The sequence below is a fragment of the Dermacentor albipictus genome, chromosome 10 (genome assembly GCF_038994185.2).
Source record: "Dermacentor albipictus isolate Rhodes 1998 colony chromosome 10, USDA_Dalb.pri_finalv2, whole genome shotgun sequence".
Classification (NCBI taxonomy): domain Eukaryota; kingdom Metazoa; phylum Arthropoda; class Arachnida; order Ixodida; family Ixodidae; genus Dermacentor; species Dermacentor albipictus.
In genome coordinates this window covers 40,413,440-40,431,616 of record NC_091830.1, presented here as the reverse complement: position 1 = coordinate 40,431,616, position 18,177 = coordinate 40,413,440, and the positions used below count along the sequence as shown (strand labels likewise).

Below are 18,177 nucleotides of genomic sequence, written 5' to 3'. Positions count from 1 at the left end.
GATTGAATAATACAAGGGACGTAATCTCTGCGTGTGCTTGCATCGGGCCATGAGGTCAGTAAACGTTAATTTTTTGAGCGCCACTTGGAGAAAATTGCTGACGGGACTCGGCACATCGACTTCATTTCCGTTTTACAGGTACAGCTCTTGTCAATGATTTCCCAGTCCATATAGTGAAAAACGTATCACGTGAACATTTTCCTCACAAATTGTACGTTTCGTTATACATATATGAGCTCGCTACCAAAACACTCTCATACGACACATACGCCACATATCCAATACTCGCCTTTAAACATATATGATTTATCTGTGTTCCCATAGAATACGGTCATATGATATTATTGGATGTATGGCATATGTGTCACAGGATATTTTTGCAGGCGTTTGCAATAACGAACGGTACGACTTTTTCGTTAAGTGTTTATGCCTCTTTTAAAAACACTAGTGGTTACGCCACGATTTCCTCGGCTACGCGCCCTCTGGATTATCACCAGAATCGACCGCTACAGAATAGGGGAGCAACAATAATGGAATCGAGTAGCGCGAACGTAATCATCACGTGATTTAAGTTCTGTTATTGATGCTCAAGCACTTTCTAAAGAAAGTATAGAACAGAGCTAGTGGTATCAACCACAGAATAACTTGTCGAAACCGGACAACATTTACTATAGTTTACAGAAGAAGAGTTTCGCACATCACAAAGTAACTTAAGTACCGATTGTTAATCTAAACATTTTTCTCTCCTTCGTGCGACTGAATTTAAATTATTTAGGTAAATTTTGTTTGAAGGAGATGCTTTCTTTTTCTCCAAATTCTTCCTTTAAACCATTGCAATAATCTTCGACTGCACCCCCGCTCCCCATCAACTACCGCGAAATTCTTGGCCTCTTTCCCGTATGTGGGCGAGTGGAATAATTTGCAGATCAAGCAAGCAGGCGATGGCGGTCTTCACTGTGGGCGAATGCTGTCTTCACAATAAATGATTTATTCGTTCTCGAAAGGGATAGCTTAAATGTAGTGCTTGTTTTTTTTTATGTATACTGATGCAAACTGCCGTTTACAGCTTCGTAAATATCCAGCAGCACTTCAGTTAATGACAAATGCTTCCACACTTCACTGCGTCACTGACTTATTGATTTACTCACGCAAAACAACCGAGCCTGTGTACTTGGGGAAAGCCATGCCTTCCCCATGATTAAACAACCATGACTCCCTGCTCTTCCCAGGTCCCGTACGCCGAGATCACCACCAAGACGCTCGTGTTCGCCATCTTCGACTTTGACCGCTTTTCGAAGCACGACCAGATCGGTGAGGTCAAAGTGCCCATGAATACAATTGACCTCGCTCAGACCATCGAGGAGTGGAGGGACCTGACTGGCGTTGAGGGCGAACAAGGACAGGTCAGTGACCTTTGACCCCGCACCCTTCATTTGCTTTCAACCGCAGTGTCCGCCGTGGTTTGATGCAGAAGCTCGTTGTTCGGTGTCGTATCCTTTTATTGACGTTTCTGTGCCAGCACAAGCCCGTTTAATTCAGGTCGGTGAAAGTACATTCATGGCCGCTGTTCACTATATACGTGCGAATTCTGATTCTAGGTCATGCCTGTACAAATGCGCTACGCTGCGTCTATCTTTTCACACATTTCCCGAAGTAGCACCTGTTTCTGAACCCTACTCGTGCGTAGGGTACACAATCATGATGTCTAACATTGAAACGAAAATCAGGCATGAAATATCGAAATTAGTCATAATTCCTCCTAACACTCTGGAAATACCTGTGTCGCAACTATGCTTCAAAGCAAGTACTGGCATTTCACTGGCAAAGTTTGCCGCTTTAATTTCTGGCGGCAACATTACTTCTCAGTCCTGCTTCAAAAAAGAGGTTATTATTACTTCCACTTTAAGGCTTCACCTAAATACTTTCATCAATTACTCATATGCCACATAAACAATAGAGTGGACTGGCTTGTTTACAACCTATTATGAGCTTTGTGAGTTTAAATAGTTTAACTGCTGTGAAGTGATGTCTTATATTTAAGTTGAAGTGTCCAGCTGACGCCCATGTGAACAAAATTTTGCAAAGAACGTGCATGTATCGTCTGCAACGCTTCGACCAAGCTCGGCTGTTGAGGTAGTATGGTTTTCGTATGTGTGCTGATAACGGCAACATCGGGTGTGTTACCGTATAGCTTAGACTAACGTGAACGCCTAAAAAGCATGCCTTCTGCTACCCATTCGTTTTTTAAAGAAGGAGAAGTGTTTATTCCGGCAAAGTGTAATACGGTATGGTTGACAGCATTATCTGGATGCTCAGTCTATGTGGTTAGCTTTGGATCCTTACCATCTCATAGTAACTGAAAGTATTTTTCTATGAAAACTCTAAAGAGAAAGGTGTCATGTCCAGTGCCATACCCAAAGGCATTCGCGAGTGACATTTATTTACGATACAAACGTTGCCTGCAATCAGGAATGTGTGAAACATTATGCTATTTAAAGATATACATTAAGGAGCACCAAGGCTTATTTTTTATTTAAGTGTTTTGAAAAAGCAACGTATGCATAAACAAACAATTACATTTAGTGCGAACAAGTATTGCCATTCTAAAGGTAGCAAAAGTGTTCTGGCAAATAATTTTTCATGTGCTGCTTTAAACACGCTTCGGTAAATCTATAATTTTGGCCTCGGACTCTTTCTCTTAACTGGAAAAGACGTGGACGGTTCTCATAATGTTTCTCTCTTAAGCTTTTACATGCTATCTGAACGCTCTGGCAGTCAGTTGAGCTAGGGACCTAATGTTGCAGTTACTTGGACTGAGACATTTCAATGAACGTCATTCACCATATAAGACACATTCCGCTAGGAAACAGCTAGCGCCACATTAGCTCTAAGACAAATACCTTTTTTATTGTTCTCCGTGAGGTGTTTAGACACTCACCGAGTGTCGAGAAACGTACCGGGTGCTTTAGTTGTCAGCACATCTTACAAAGTTTTTAAGCAATAAACATAGACGCATCAGTAAACTTTTCCGGCACCGTTTCCCCAACAAGTCTCACGGCTTAGCCCCGTGGCGGAGCCAGAAAAAACGTCATCAGTACGCATTTTTACCAGTGAAATCGATGGTCACTCTGTCAAATATGTGCTGAGAACTCTGCGGGAACATTCCATGTGGCAGACGCGCTACCAGACAGGTAAAACGAAACGGAACGGTCTGGTAAACTTCTTTTCCGAAAGCCGAAGTCGCAACCCTGGTACAGTACGGTTGGCACATTCCTTTCCCTTTTTGCTTCTGCATGAAACGTCATACTGCAAGACGCATGTGCGAGCCGCCTGTTTTTCTGCATGCGTGAACATTTGTTCTGGGCACCTCTCGTGTGTCTGCATCTCTTGGACAGCTTGGGCATGAGCTTGCCGCACGATGTTCCGAATGCTGCATCCCCACCATTTCCTGATCGATAGCCGCCCCTTTGTCGAATTTTCGTTCACTTCATTTTTTTCTTTACTTTTTCCCTCTCCCCACGTTCTGTGTCTCTCGGTGTTAGAGGTACTACTGTGGCTACTGCTGCTACGCCGCCATGTTGTAGCGGCACCAGATGCACAAGGTGTCCTGTCAGCACCTTGTCCTCTATATTTTCTTTTTGCCGAGTTTGTCTCGCGTAGGATGCGAGGGACAGACGGAACAGAGAACATTGTGTCGTATGTGTGTGTGTCGTCAGCGGCAGCGAAAGGGACTCTGTGTCACGTGCCACATTTAAGGCTTTCGGGCACTTGGGCAATGTGTAAGACGTTACATGATGTGCTGTAAAATTTCCAGAATACGTCTGGACTGTTTCGATGCAGCTTGTGTCATACGCAAAGCGAGAGACTTAAAGCGTGCTTTTGCATGTGCAACTCTGCAACAAGGTAACATCCTGTTCAGTGCAAGGCAATTTTGTGAGCATGGGACTGTTAATCTTTGGCGTAAAGGCACATGTGTACGCAGACATTACGAAGTAACAAATTCGTATTGAGCTTTCTCTATACTGTCCTACGCCTAATTGGCACATCTTTCCATGTTCGAAGTTATCCGTATATAACGAGTGGCTACCCTTTCTGTATTTCAAACAAAAAAGCTTCCTTCTAGCAAATGTTTCTTTCTTTTAGGTGCCTAACGTCTTACACATATATAGTAGAAACAGCTTCGTCTGAGCTCGTAATTATTAATAAACGCCTCATGAAAGCCTAGACGATGTCACACAGCCCCTTTTGCTCAGCGTCAACAGTAGAAGTTGATGTGGTGCGTTGGTTAGGTATAATTGACTGCAGCAATGAAACAAACCACCACAGACTCACCGTTGCACTTGAGTAGCGTCGAGTTTTGTCACCGTAGTCTACACTTAGATGAAGCCCCCCTGTACGAACACGTGACCTTTCACAACACCATGTAGAAGTAGACTGTCTAGCTCTACTTGTATAGAGCTTGTTCTTTTTGTTGTTGTTGTAGCGTACCAAGCGCTCCGACATGACCTAGTCACGTGACCACTTTCACCCCACGCCAATCCAGACCATGAAGCCCATTGCACTGCCTTTCTTTGTAAATTATTTAATTATAAGTTCTCCGTTCATGTGCACACGCGCAGTGGCGTTCAACTACGTTCTACAGAAACAAGCAAGAACATGAGCTAGAATGTCTGAACTGCATAGGCTTACTGTGAATTACTGCAGCTCTATGGCTGAACGTTTGCAATACAACAGTCACCTAGCCTGCTGTGATCGAAAGCCAAACACATTGTGAGATTCGAATATCTATTACAAAAGGCGAAGCCCTCTGAGGCTGAAAAAAAGGCTAGTTTCAAAAGTTGGGCCATTCCGGAAGAATAACCTTGTGCCCAAGCTCGTACTCAAAATACTTCTGCCTCAAAATTTCGCATCAAGCTCACATTTAGGTCGCGAATTGTATGCTGAGTACATCATTGAAGGAGATAAATTTTTGCAAAATGTTCACGGTTTCTTGGAAATTTAGGATCGAAAAGATTCTTCTCCATTTGTAGGCTTACTTATAGTGGACTATCTTTTTTCGATTGTTTGAAGGTTCTTTAGTTCCTCAAAACCCTTTGTAGTCGCAGGATTGGCTTTATAATCTTTGAGGTAAACATTTTATCTATTTGCCACCAGATACTGATTTTCTAAAATATTTCTCGTATAAAACATTACGATTCTCTCTTCCTAAATATTATGACAACGACCTAGCGCATACGCTGAGTAAGTTTGTTCGCGAATTCATCTTTGTTCTTGCACTCAGTCCATAAAGCTTCAAAAAGAAACAGTTGTGCCGAGGTGAAGCTTTGATGTATTTTTTTCTGGGCTTAAGACGGCAGTGAGGGTTTTTTTTTTTTCGCTGGCACAAAGTGCTGCTAAGTTTATTTGACTTCTCCTTCGAATGCATTATCACTAGCTTTATCTAATATCTTGACGAGTATTTACCAAATACTTGAAAGGGACATTTGGATGCTAGTATACCGATCAGCCTCCAGTTTGTGTGCCAAAATGCAAATGGTTCGATGTATTTGCACACTGTAAGACGGAACCAAGAGGATTAGCACGACACGGAACGCTACGGGAAGGAATTGTAGATTGCACAAGAGGGTGTACAAGAATTACAGTCACGATAATGCTAGACGTGCTGCATTATGCACTGTCTTTGGTCGGTATGAACCGGACTGCATAAATGACAACGCCCTTCCAGTTGTCAGTCACAGCTTTGCGGTGCTCGGACATGTTTTCTAGTGCGTAACGAGTTTTTTAGAAGGAAATCTTCGACTGCCCTTTGGTAGCTTTTTGAATTCCAGAACGAAAGTATATGTTCGTATATGCCAGTGAAGGTGGCCCATGCTATATTTCTGTAAATGGTCGAGCCTTGCAGCTCAAGCAACCTGGCTGCCTCTGTGGGCTCTGGTTTTGTGTGGCGGCGCATGCGTTGTGCTGGCCGTGAGTGTGAAGTGGTGGTCATATGTGGAGCATTCTTTTTTTTTTCTATCCCTTATTTCCATTCAGTTTCGTTTGGTACATCCCTGGCATAACGACCAGCGGAACAAGCAGCATGACCTGTTTGTCGACCTGTGCTGGCAGGGAATGTCCCAAAATCACAAGCAGTGTTTCGTTCGGCACAAAACGTGTCCAGTGCGAGGAAGGGCACCACGTCTGTCGCAATCTTTCACGGGTCTGTCTGTGACTGTTTCCTCCCATGGCACAAGAGAGGCACCCGGTCGTGCCACTTTAACAATGCAGGCAATGCAGGCAATGCAGGAATGCTAAACTTTCGCTATGGGGATTCAGGTTGCCTTCGGCAACGAATATAATTGAAAATGATTGTGTATTTACTTATATCTCGCGTTTCGCAGAAGACATTATGTTCACCCTACTTTGCAGCTCAGTGGTGCAACAGTAAAAGAATCTTTCTTTCTGTTCTCACGCTCATTTATGTCACGAATGTAAAATTTTCGTGATAAGGTTCAGAAGCGCGAAAATCTAGCTGAGCAGAACAATTATTACGACTTGCATCATTCCTGTGAAGCTTGAAGCTTCAAATGTATGTTTATAATTTACAGAATTTGTGTCATAAATCGGACTTTGATTGCTTTCAGGATTTGATGTTCCACGTCACGTAAGCTTATCAAGCAATACCATATATGGCTTATATGTAATATTGTTGCGAACTAAAACCATGGTAATGTTTTACATGTAGAACGTCACCATGTTTACAGCATCATGGCGCTTATTCTCCTGGCGAATATTTGCTGTATAAACTCACATAGACAACTTTCGCAAAGTTATGTTTGTGACTTCAATATCCGCAAAGAGCACACATGCATTGTTGCTTATTTCTCATACTTCAATATGAAAACATCATACGCGTTCTGTAAACGCAGCAGTCTGCACATTTAATTTTCAGCACATGGCATTTCAGAATTATCAGGTTGAGTTGTCAACCCACCTTCGAGTCATTGCGCGAGCGTGTTAATATATTTTCTAACAGCACTTTACTATGATCACGCACGCTATATTACCCCATAACCAGCAGCAGCAGAAGCTTCCCATTACATTATGTGGACGCAAAAACATTTGAAAAGCATGTGGCCGGCAGCATTCAATACATTCCATGTGTTCCACGTTATACCCGATTAAAAGATTGTGGCCACAGGCATCACACATGTTGAATTTTAAGTCTTGTAATCCGACTTTAAAACTACTGTAATACCTCTGTCATTAATTCGAAATTTCACGACAGCTGTCGCATTATATGTACTAAAATAAATGCTTTATTGTTTTCGCGAAACATTAAATTGCTGTAGTTGATATTATTACGTGATTTCATCGGCTCAATACTTTCATTGCAGAGATTCATGTCGATTAGCTGTGATCGCTTTTTTATTACCTAGCATTGTACAACCGGTATGAGATTGATATCTTTTTACTGAGCTGCATAACGATCACATTTCAGTCATACTTCAGTCAACACCATTTTTGGTACATTAAAAGTGTTTTTGCCGCAACAATTTCTTTTGAGCAGTACGAGCGTAGACTTAAGCCTCGGGATTTGAAGAGAAGTCATACTTCGGGCACCGAGCCTAAGGTCATGTGTAAGAACCAGTGGCAATCAATCGTGGCATACAATTACAAATCAATTGAAATCAACATTCGCCGGTAACATTTCTTCCGAATAAACGATTGCAGAATTTGAGAAGCGAACCTTCTTCAATGCTTGCGATTCCAATGCATCAACGAATACTTTCTGAAATATTTTTTCCTGTTTTAAACTGCTTCTTTACAAAGTGATTCTAGCACAGTTGTACAGTACCACTGTGCAGCTGCTTATAAAAGTCGCCGCTCGTGCTGCAAAAAAGAATATGTAGAACATCTCGCGTCCACTGACCTGCCTGGAATGCCTACTTATAAACACACTAGATTAGATAGCTCTAAGACGTTTTTTTCTAAACGTCGATACTGATAACAGAAAAAAATATGCACATACAGACAAAGGACGTCTACTTGTACATGTTTTATCTGCATTTATTTGCTCTGGCTTGTTACTTTCCCAATATGGGCTCCTGCCCGCAAAAAAGTTGACTGAAGCCATATCCGTCAACACCAATTAAAATCGGCGAGCAAACTATCGACATCAAAATACCCCCTTGAACACCCTGCTTTCTTTTTCACATCTCTTTTTTCTTCCTGAAGCTTTCTTCTTTTACGCCTCAACTTTTTTTTTATTCACGCTACGTTCCCAGTCTTCTTTTTTCATGTCCTCTTTTTCGTACATGGTCTGCTCGCCGCTCCTCCGTGTCGCATCGCAAAAAAAAAACTTCTATCTCTTTGAAACCCCCTTTCTCTCTTTGGGATCATGGCCCACCTGCTCCCTCCCAAACCTGCTGCGGAACGCACGGCTGCCCGTAAGTATTGCCGCCCGCCGCCGCCATGCGGCGGTGACGTCGCCCCGTTGTTTTCCCTCTATCTCTCTATTACCCCCCTCCCCCGCCTCCGCGCCTGCGCAGTGCATGTCCTATTTCTGGCTTGCACCCGTATTCTCTCTCTCTCTCATATACTTTGTGATTCTCTCTCCTAACCCAATTTTTGGATCCGGAAGTACTTCCCTTGCCCTCATTTCTTACCATGTTCACGCTCCTGCAGCAGAGCTGGTGGTGACTCCTGGAACGTGGCTTCTCCGCCTGACCCTCTACGGCGTGCTCCCGTTACGGGGCCTCTGTCCCGCTTACACCCACCACGTGTATCTTTATCACCGCCACCTTCTCACCAAACCTCACTTGCGTGGTGGTGACCGTGTGTTTGTGCCTTGGCGATCCATTACCGCACATCTGTTTCTAGGTTATTGTTCTTAACTAACGCGTAACGGTGCTCGCGGTGTTATCTGCTGTGGCGCCTTTCATGCTTAATATTGTCGCAATACATGAATGCTAAGCAGGATGGTCTATCAACTTTTTCTTCTTCGTTATGTTTTCCTAAAATGCCGATATATGTCATTATCGCCCCACAGACGCCTAAATATCTACTAAGCAATGTCTTATCATCGTACGCATTCTCTTTCATTCACTATTTCTAACGGTGGGCGAACACGATCTGCTAAATATTTGCAACAATACGTATATGCTGAGCTTATTGCAATTGCATTACTTTGTAGTGAAACTTACTAGCACTCGTCAAAATTTCAACGTTGATTATTTGACACTTGCGTAGCACTTCTAGGAATGCAAACAAGACAGATATTCAGAGTGAGATTGAGAGGTGAAGTAATCAACAGTATTCGAATCAGGGCCGTCTCAGGCCTGAGCCAGTTCGGTATGGAGCCTCGCCTGGATCAGAGCGAGAACAGATAACCTTGTCGAAACATGGGCTGTAGTGTCCAAGACAAACCCTTGGGAAAACGCTCACTCAAACCTGAGTCATACCTGGTTATCCGTGGTTATACCTGCTTATCCCTGGTTCGAATACGGTTCATCACGTCAAGAGAATGCCCTTTATGGTACTGCGCCACGCTGCAGTCTCTGCGACCACCTTATGCATTCAGCCCCTTTGTTCCTTCCGGCATTGAAACCCATTACTTAAAAAAGCGCACATGAGATACAATGTCTGGTATTGTCCGCCACAATCGCTTATTTAGGTTTCTGATAGTAAATGACACTTTAGCGAAATTGTGACAGAGAAGTGCTGGCACGCAAGCCCCTTCTTGATAACACGGGAAAGTTTCTTTGCTTCTCTTGATAAGACTCAACTTCCTGCACATAATGTTGAGACTGCGAAGATTGCACCGACGTGCCTCCTCATTACATGTCATAGCATCCTGTATTATTTTAATGCGTGTCCGTAAAAGATGTCAAAAACTAAGGATCCCTTAAAGTGATGCCCACTTTCCTAGTAGTTGGTACCAGTTAATGGGCCATGATTAAGGTCACGTTAACTTGCTTTCATCGCATGCTATGCGGAGGCAAAGGAGCGGGCATGGAGAGGCAACAATAGCACCCCGCTAAAGTCTTCCATTCTCTAGAACCAATGGGTATGAACGACTGGTAACTTGATGCGCCACAGTGAATTCATAACTCGGCACATGTCGCATGCGCTCAGTTTGAGAATGCAGCACGCGCTTCACTGTGAAGACTTCGCTTGACAGCGAAACTGGTGTTATTCTGTCGTAATACAACAGTTATTACACGAACACGAATAGACAAAAGAACAGCAACCAACAGTCAGCGCCGAGGAACCAAGCTGAGTGGACGTATTCTGTAAGTGTCCATGGAGGGACATGATGCCCATTTCGTCTTGTGCTGAAGTTCTGATTGGCTGGACTGAGGTACGCGTTAGAAGGAGAAAGGCATCCCCAGCCAGTCAGCACACCAGCAGCACATGAAATGTACATATGCACTAGGGGGACACTTGCAGAATACCCCCCCTCATCTCAGTTGATTGATAACGTTTCGGACATGGGCCGGGCATAATTAATATTGTCTGCAATCTTTATTCGACGTCCAGCTCCGGTAGCAAAAGTGGTCAGTGGCGCCTATTCTACTACGCTTTTTTATGCGTCTTGTCAATCAAGAAAAAAAGCCCAAATGCTTATTCGCTATGTTGTTCAAACGAATCGTAGCAAGTCCATCAGTGCTGCAATTTCCCTAATTTACTGTGATGGTGCACGCCGCCTTGCACTTTTCTGTGATCACTGTGCAGTGACCCTACCCTCAGTAACGCTACACCCTCGACGACACTCCTCACCCACGGCGGCACATCATTCCTATATATTCATCGCTCACATCGTTCACACGCGCACATCCAAAGCAGCATTCTTCGCAGGTTGACGTTAGAATCCTTTGTTGGAGCGCTGAAAGACCTTTGCTGCAGACACAGCTTGAGGCCCCTGTGGAATCTGATGGCGTGGCTTGCGCGCCCCGCGTACATTTGGAATTTCATTCGATCTATCCCTGTGCCGTCAAATACTTCACCGAGCCATGGCCAGCGTCTTTGATTAGCTTACGCTGGCCCCTTCGGAGAATGAAATGTCATCGTTTTTGGACTTCAGCTTGCCCTCTTTCTTATGCGCAGCCTCCCACGTGTCATCGTGACATGAACTAGCGAACATGAGAACGCATGCAGCGCTCAAAGGTAGCATGAATGCACGGTTCTTTCTCTTCTCTTTGAGTGCTATAGTGCTCTGATGACGGATCTGAAAGGTGCGGCAGCCTATTTACCTATGAAACCCCATGTATGCGGTCGATATTGGGAAAATGCTGTAGTGTGGTCGTGTAAAATTACGAACTCCGGTTTCTCATATGTTTTTATCTTCAACTACAAGGATGACTTTCAGAACGTGCGAGAGTTGGCAACAATCACAAGCACTGATTTCTACATGTATATACAATAGCCCGTCATCGTACAACCTGGGTTCGTGCTTCAAAAGTTCGCGTTGGAAATTCTTGGCCCATTTCCTCAACTTGTGCATACGAGCGCTGAACCACAGGTGTATCTTGGCCGAAATTGGTGATTCGTTCTTGTTCGAAATACAGCGCACTTTTAGGCGCACGGACAGACGCTGCACCACACAAACATGCGTTCGTCCATACGTCAACAAGGGCACTGCATTGAGAACAGTGATAACAAACCAACTCCTCGGCAAGTACATTCTTTCGTCCATCCGTTCCCGAAAATCGTCAGCTGCAGTGTGCCGCCGAGCCAAGCCTCGTAATGCCAAACGCGCGTCGTTCGTAGAGAGTTGAGGGAGGTCGGAACTCCCGGACAATGCGCAGAAATATACACAATGATCGAAGAAACAAATATTTTCGTCCATTGTGGCGTCAAGCTACCGTGGAGAAGTCAGGGAAGAGCTTGCTTTCCGAAAACATTAGGCAACTACGATACGGCCCGAGTGCGTCCGTCAAGAGTAATCGCCTAAAGTGGCAGGGTCTCGTTGCACCTTACGCAGTTAAGATATTCCCATTAAAATATTTTCATTGTTCCTTTAGAGAGATATAGCCCCAGTGAAATGCTACGCATAGCATGCATGACAGTCACACAACCTATGTTCCTTAAGTGAGCACACTTACTGTACGGTGATCTTTATAACGGCTGCTTACATTGGCGGAGTTCAAAGAGACACTGGTCCTGGGAACTTGTTCTTTTCGATTGATTTTATGTATGTTTGTCTGCTACGCAAGTTGTCAGAGCTACAGATTGCCTCACCTCTCCTGAACAAAACAGCGCTTGGCCCGGCCCGAAGTTTGGTTTCCACAGGGCGCGCTGCGAGCTACACCGAATGCCACATCGAGCTCCATGCAGCCTCGACACCGCAGCGCTTGGTGTCGGGTCTCTCCACCTAATTTAGGAGCACGATCCCTCCGAAGTAGCTCATGTCACATGGAAGTGCCACCGTGATGAGGGTAATGTATCCGTTGCTGTGGCCTCTTATATAAGCAAGCAAGCAGGCAAGCGTCGCTTGACGCAATTTCGAAATGCCTGGCCTTCAGTGTACGCCGGGATGGCCTCCAGTGTCTGTCTCAAGCTACACTGCAAGAGTTGGATAAGCCAGGATCAGCTTACTTCCATCGTTTTTCCTGAAGCTCGTCTTTCGAACTCAAGGGCCCAGTGCTCGCGAATTTCTTAACGTGATACCGAGGGATTCACGGCCTAATAAGTGCAAGATATGCGTTATGTAGTTATTAACGGAGTTATTCGGTGCAACGTCTTCAAGAGGGCGCTTGACGAATAAGATACGACGTTTATTGAAGAGCTCAGCACTGCTCTCGACAAGCTGTCGTTCCTTCACCTGTGCAAAAAGCGCGATTCATGATAATTTTCCTTTTTTCTTTTCTTGCACCATGGCTCCGTGAAATAAACCCGCCGCCTCACACATGGCGGAAGAACGCCACGGCCACCTAGACACCTAGGCGGTTTCTATATGCCTTACGTCGTGGTTTGCAGCGAAGCGGAAGCACGCAAAGAGCAAGTTTGCTAGGACACTTCCGCCGTCGCATGAAATGGCGATTTATGGCGATGGTGTGCTGGCCGCGGAGATCGTTATTCTCCTCCCAAATGGCCACAACGCGCTCACGCTGGCAGCTTCTCTGCACGCAAAGGCCGGGCAACACTACCATTACGCCAGACCGCTGCACATAAAGGACATGCTTGTTCAGCGTTTAACGCTCGCTACAGTGAACATTAATGAAAACACTAAAAGCAAAGGCGATGGTTACACATCTCTGACACTGTTACCGCGCGTTCCATGCAAGGAGCATGGCGCTTCTTTACGGCATCTTGGGCGCGATTCTTCTAAGCATTCGTGTTGGCGGGTCGCATGGCACCGAGGCCCATGCATTAAAGACGTCACGACATTCTGCTGTTGTCTCGTCTTATGTTGCAAGCCACTGTGGGGCGACAGGCGATTGGAATTAGGGTCCCCTTCCGGTGCGTTTGTCGTAATGGTTCGAACTTGTTTGCACAGCTAACTATGCGATACGTGCGCGGCACCAATCAGAAGTTCAGATATATTTTTTTAAAGTTCTTTATGGAAAAAGTAACGAGCTTGCAATGTACGAGAGATAAACACCCAGGATGTCAAAATGGTTGAGCGGGAGGGACTTCAAAATTTTGATGCCCCTTTGAGGTGGCGCATATCCGAGGAGATGATACTAAACACATCGCCCTCAAAAAGAGTCAGCAGAGATAGTTTCATTTCTGACGCGAAACCAGAATTTCGACTTCTCAATTCGTCCAACAAATGCTATACTGGCGGCGCATTTGGGATTTCACCTTTCTCCACCACATTCCTGTCTTGAAGCTTCATCCAAAACGATGAGATATTCTTTTCTTACCGATTTCTTAGAATGCGTCGTTAAACTCGTTGGTAGTTGCTGTTTCTTAAGCTTCCAAGAATGCTAGGTTTACTCAAAGTTTCGTCTTTATAGCTCACGAAGAATTACGACATTGAGCGCTTTCCGCGGTTGTTTTCACTAGAACATTCGGTAAAGAAAAGCGCCTTTCTGTCGTTACTGTAGGATAGCCCTTGTTTGTTCACACACACATCGCTTGACGGCTGCCATGTTTTCTGCAAGTCTTCGAGGATACTTGTGAGCCAAGGCTTTCGAAAACCAAGAATGTGGATGGAACACAGGGACCAACGTAGAAGCAAAGTTGTGGCACCTGCACACTTCTGTGTACTGTAAAGAGACACGTAAACGAAACACAAAAGCTTACTGCCTATTTCTGCGTTACTACAAGCGTCTAGACGTGCGCTACCACAACAACGTTGACTAACGAGCCAGGCTACCAATGTTATCTCGGCGAGTCAAAACATAAACACTCGGTGGTCACGCTTTTCCGGTGTGCTGGCGATGTGACTATGGCAGCCAAACTCTGACTTCGGCTAGAACTCACCGAAACAAAGCATTTCTAACATGAGGACTGGGGTATAATTGTTGACTATTTGATGAGCGAGAAGTCTAAGAGATTCCAAAGAACTCCATTTTTTGTTAGCTACAACAGTGGGACAAAAGCAAAGAGTCAAGCAAACGAAAACGTAGGGTAAGCTATATGTTAAGCTGACTGGAAATTGGAAATTATAGTTCAAGTGAAACAGCAGGAAAAGTGGAAGTGAAATTGGACGAAAAGATAACTTGCTGCAGGTGGGAGCCTTACTTACATCTTCCACATTGCGCGTGCAGGGATTTACAATTTTAAGCTGCCGCGGTGTCGATCATGAGTAGTATATTTGTGTATGTACGCAAGATTACCCTAGGATTGCCAGACAGCGCTGCTCGTGACTATCGCGGTAAGGATGCCCTTTTACCACCAGCGAAAATGTCAGTGCATGTGCGTTCCAGCGTTCCGCTCGCGCTGGAATAGAGCTGATGCGGTCGGGGAGGAAATCAAAGGTCTAGTGCGAAATCAGTAGCTGTCAATCTCCCGCGAAGGGCAACCTCGACAGTCATGCTTATGACACTACTTGCTCAAGTCAGGCACAGGCGACAAATGTTGAGAAAGAACGATTTATGTCGTTAATTATTCAACAGAGTCAACTGCGATAGGTCGGCTATAAATGGTGCACTGTACAAAGATGGAGGCAAATACATTGGTTACTTCGTTTCTTCTTATTCCAACAGTGGCCATAAAGCGTAAATTTTCTTTTGTCAGTCAATATTACGAATTATTCCGACCAAGTAGGGCCCTGCTCACGCCCGACTAAAATAACTTACTCCTGCACACGAAATTATTAGGATGTTTTTATAGGCGCCAGGGAAAAAATATTTTTCTAAGAAATTGCATGAAGGGTACGTGCGCAAGTCAATAAATAACTGGATATAGGACTGCAAAAGACTTTTTAACTTTCCATCGACTCAAAATACAAAAAAAGGTTTAATTTCTTGAACCATGTAGCAACTGAAAAAAATTTTACCTTGTTTATACTAATCGAATGCATACAGTTTAAATTTGTCGCTAATAGTACTCGCTAAACGCTCCTAAAAAAACCACGCTTGTCCTCGTGGTGAAATTAAGCTGTTGATGAAAAGCCGTTGGGTCAGGTAAAAGTAAGTCTGAAAGGCTGTGTCACCAACCAACTCAAAGCAAAAGAAAGTATTTTTCACGCTTCGCGTTCCGTACCTGACCCTTGCTCACAATACTCACAATGGGTTCACATGGGATTTTGTGAACAAGTGTTCTGTACGGAACCCATTCTGTGTAGAACCACTGTAAACAGTTCCACACGGAACTTTATGGTCGTTGTGAACAAGGGTTCCAATGATATCCTTGCTTTGACGTTATCAGTGAGCCAACCTTTCAATCAGGGGCGCATGGTACTCCTCAGCTATAGTAATGGAATAAAATTGTCAGAATCTCAGAATCGGCTTGTGGCACACATCCTCCGGGATCGGCCCGAAGCTGCAAACTACAATAAAGCCCTCATGAGGATACATGTCTTGAACTGGCGCCGAGATCAGCCCATCTTGGCGCCTTCGATTACGTTGCCTCAGGGATTGGCTCGCTTCGTTTTTCGTCGGCACCAACAACAAAGACCAATGAATGTCGTCTATAGCACTATCGATCGCATTAAAGGTAAATGCGAAAGTGATATTCCTGGCCAACACTTCGGCACACAGGCGGTCGTGGTTCGCCTCACGTGTCGACAAAGGTCAAGACCCTCTGATGGCGATGAGGCATTGCCGGGATGCAGGACTTGATAGCAGTGGCATGTTACTGCTGTTGTGAGGCTCGAAGCACTATGTGTCGCCGGCTTCGTAAAATTGTAGGTAGTCCTGTAAACACCGAGCCAGTCTACACCGTCTGTTTACAGTAAGCTCCGGGTGTGATTACTCACACGGGAAGGAGATGAATTACTTTTGCGTCAGCCCGAGGCAATAAATGTGAGCTTCCGTGAACAACAGGGCTAATATTAGCCGACAGTTCCTTATTTTCATTTTTATACATTTTTGCGTCCACTCTATTAAAAGCACCGTGGGAGTTCTCAAGACTGGGCGTCTAGAACTCGTTCGGTTTATGCGTGAAAGCGTTTTATAGCTATGCAGACAATGTAGCCAAGATGCATTATGTGGTCGGGATGTCTGATGGTGCGCAGCCACCTTAAGCGGTCAAAGGCTTTAGAGTTCATTAAGCTGGCGACGGTGTTTTCACTGCATAAAAGACTAACTTCCAGTGTCATGATTCCTTTGCTGTCGAGCGGTTTTGTGCTGTTGAAAAGCCCGTCTTTTGCTTTTCGGAACCTTCGTGAAAGAGCTTTTTTTTTTAATTTTCCACAACGTCGGTAACAACCTGGCCCTAGCTGTAACCTGTTTAAAGCTTCAAGGCAGGCTGGAGGTTTGTCAGATAATGCGCGACAATTTTCAGTGCTAAATGGAATTTATAGATGAACTCAGGACGTGAAAGACGCCGGAAGGTTTCTTTGCCCGACCAACATCATGGTACGCTACTTGGAGGAACCTGCATGACCTCAGTTTAAATCTGAAAGACCAAATCCACTCAGGTAAATTGAAAGATTCTTTACTCTCACGTGCAGCTCTGCCTTAGAAGCTAGTGTTACTCAACTAAACCTGATTGAGCCAAACAAAAGGTGACTCCTGTGTAAAGCGCACTGGAAAGAAGGGTTAAACAGCTGAAGAAAGGAAAGACAGCTTGGAGTGTTTTGGTGCCAGCTTCTTTGCCTTTCAACCTTCCTATAATCAGCACAGACATTCTTCCCTGATTTTTTTTTCCGCGTGTGTAAAAGCAAGTAGGAGGCTTCCCCTGAAGGGAAGTTTCGTTCGCGCTCTCGTTTTGAAAAAAAAACTTTGTCGTACTAGCAAACTTGTGGCGAGAAGTCCCTTTTCTTATATACATTGTGTGCTACGCAAAATAAGAAAGCGTGTTTCATTATATTGCTCGTATGAACTTCCCTGCATGACCGGATGCGCCTGCCTCAATGACCAGCCACGGAGCATGAGCAGCCAGCCGTAAGCTTAACTAACGGCAACTTTGTCGACAGAGGTTGAGAAATAAAAAAAAAATCGTTTGACGCCAAGTTTAACGTTATGTATTTTCGTGCGTGTGACTTTACTGAATTTTCGTGTCGGCGAAAATTATTATGTAAAATACGAGGAACATTCCCACTGATGCATTGTGCGTTATTGTGTGTGCAACGCATTAAGTGCCAAAAGCTTTTGTGCGCAGAGCCGCTAATTTCTCATACAAGACCTAGTAGGATGAGCCACTGTCTTATGCTTGAAAAAAATTCGTGTTATAGTATTTTGTGGCTGGACGTGCTTTTTTTTCTCGGCGTGGATGATGCCCCCATCGATATCCTCGTTGTCAGTGTGCTTTTTGAAACTGCAGAATAGACAATGTAATTTTATCTCACAAGTCTATATATCATTTCGTCAAGCCCGGTAGCGGGCGAGAATGGATTCCCGAAAATATATTCACACTATTTTTAGTGAACATGCTTTCAGTTATGACCGTGAACAACTGTAAGTCTGCGTTTACTCTTCCATCACTGGCAAAGGTTTAACCAGCACCATCCACATGCCTACTGCTAACTTTCCAAACCTTAACCAACTTTGTGTTACGGGTTGCACTTGTTCCTTGCACCGGTGACAATCCATTTACGTTTATTTCGCAAACGTCGCTACAGTTTTTAAAGGTGCCAAAAAA

General features: G+C 44.5%; 1 protein-coding gene across 2 annotated transcripts in view; it reads left to right on the top strand.

Annotated features, from left to right (window-relative positions):
- Positions 1-18,177, top strand: part of LOC135907340 (synaptotagmin-1-like) — a 176,571-nt gene that overhangs the window by 139,379 nt on the left and 19,015 nt on the right. For both annotated transcript variants that reach the window (XM_065439023.1, XM_065439022.2), the window contains exon 6: positions 1,230-1,403. In XM_065439023.1, the coding sequence (XP_065295095.1) occupies positions 1,230-1,403 (174 nt within the window). The remainder of the gene's footprint in view (positions 1-1,229; positions 1,404-18,177) is intronic.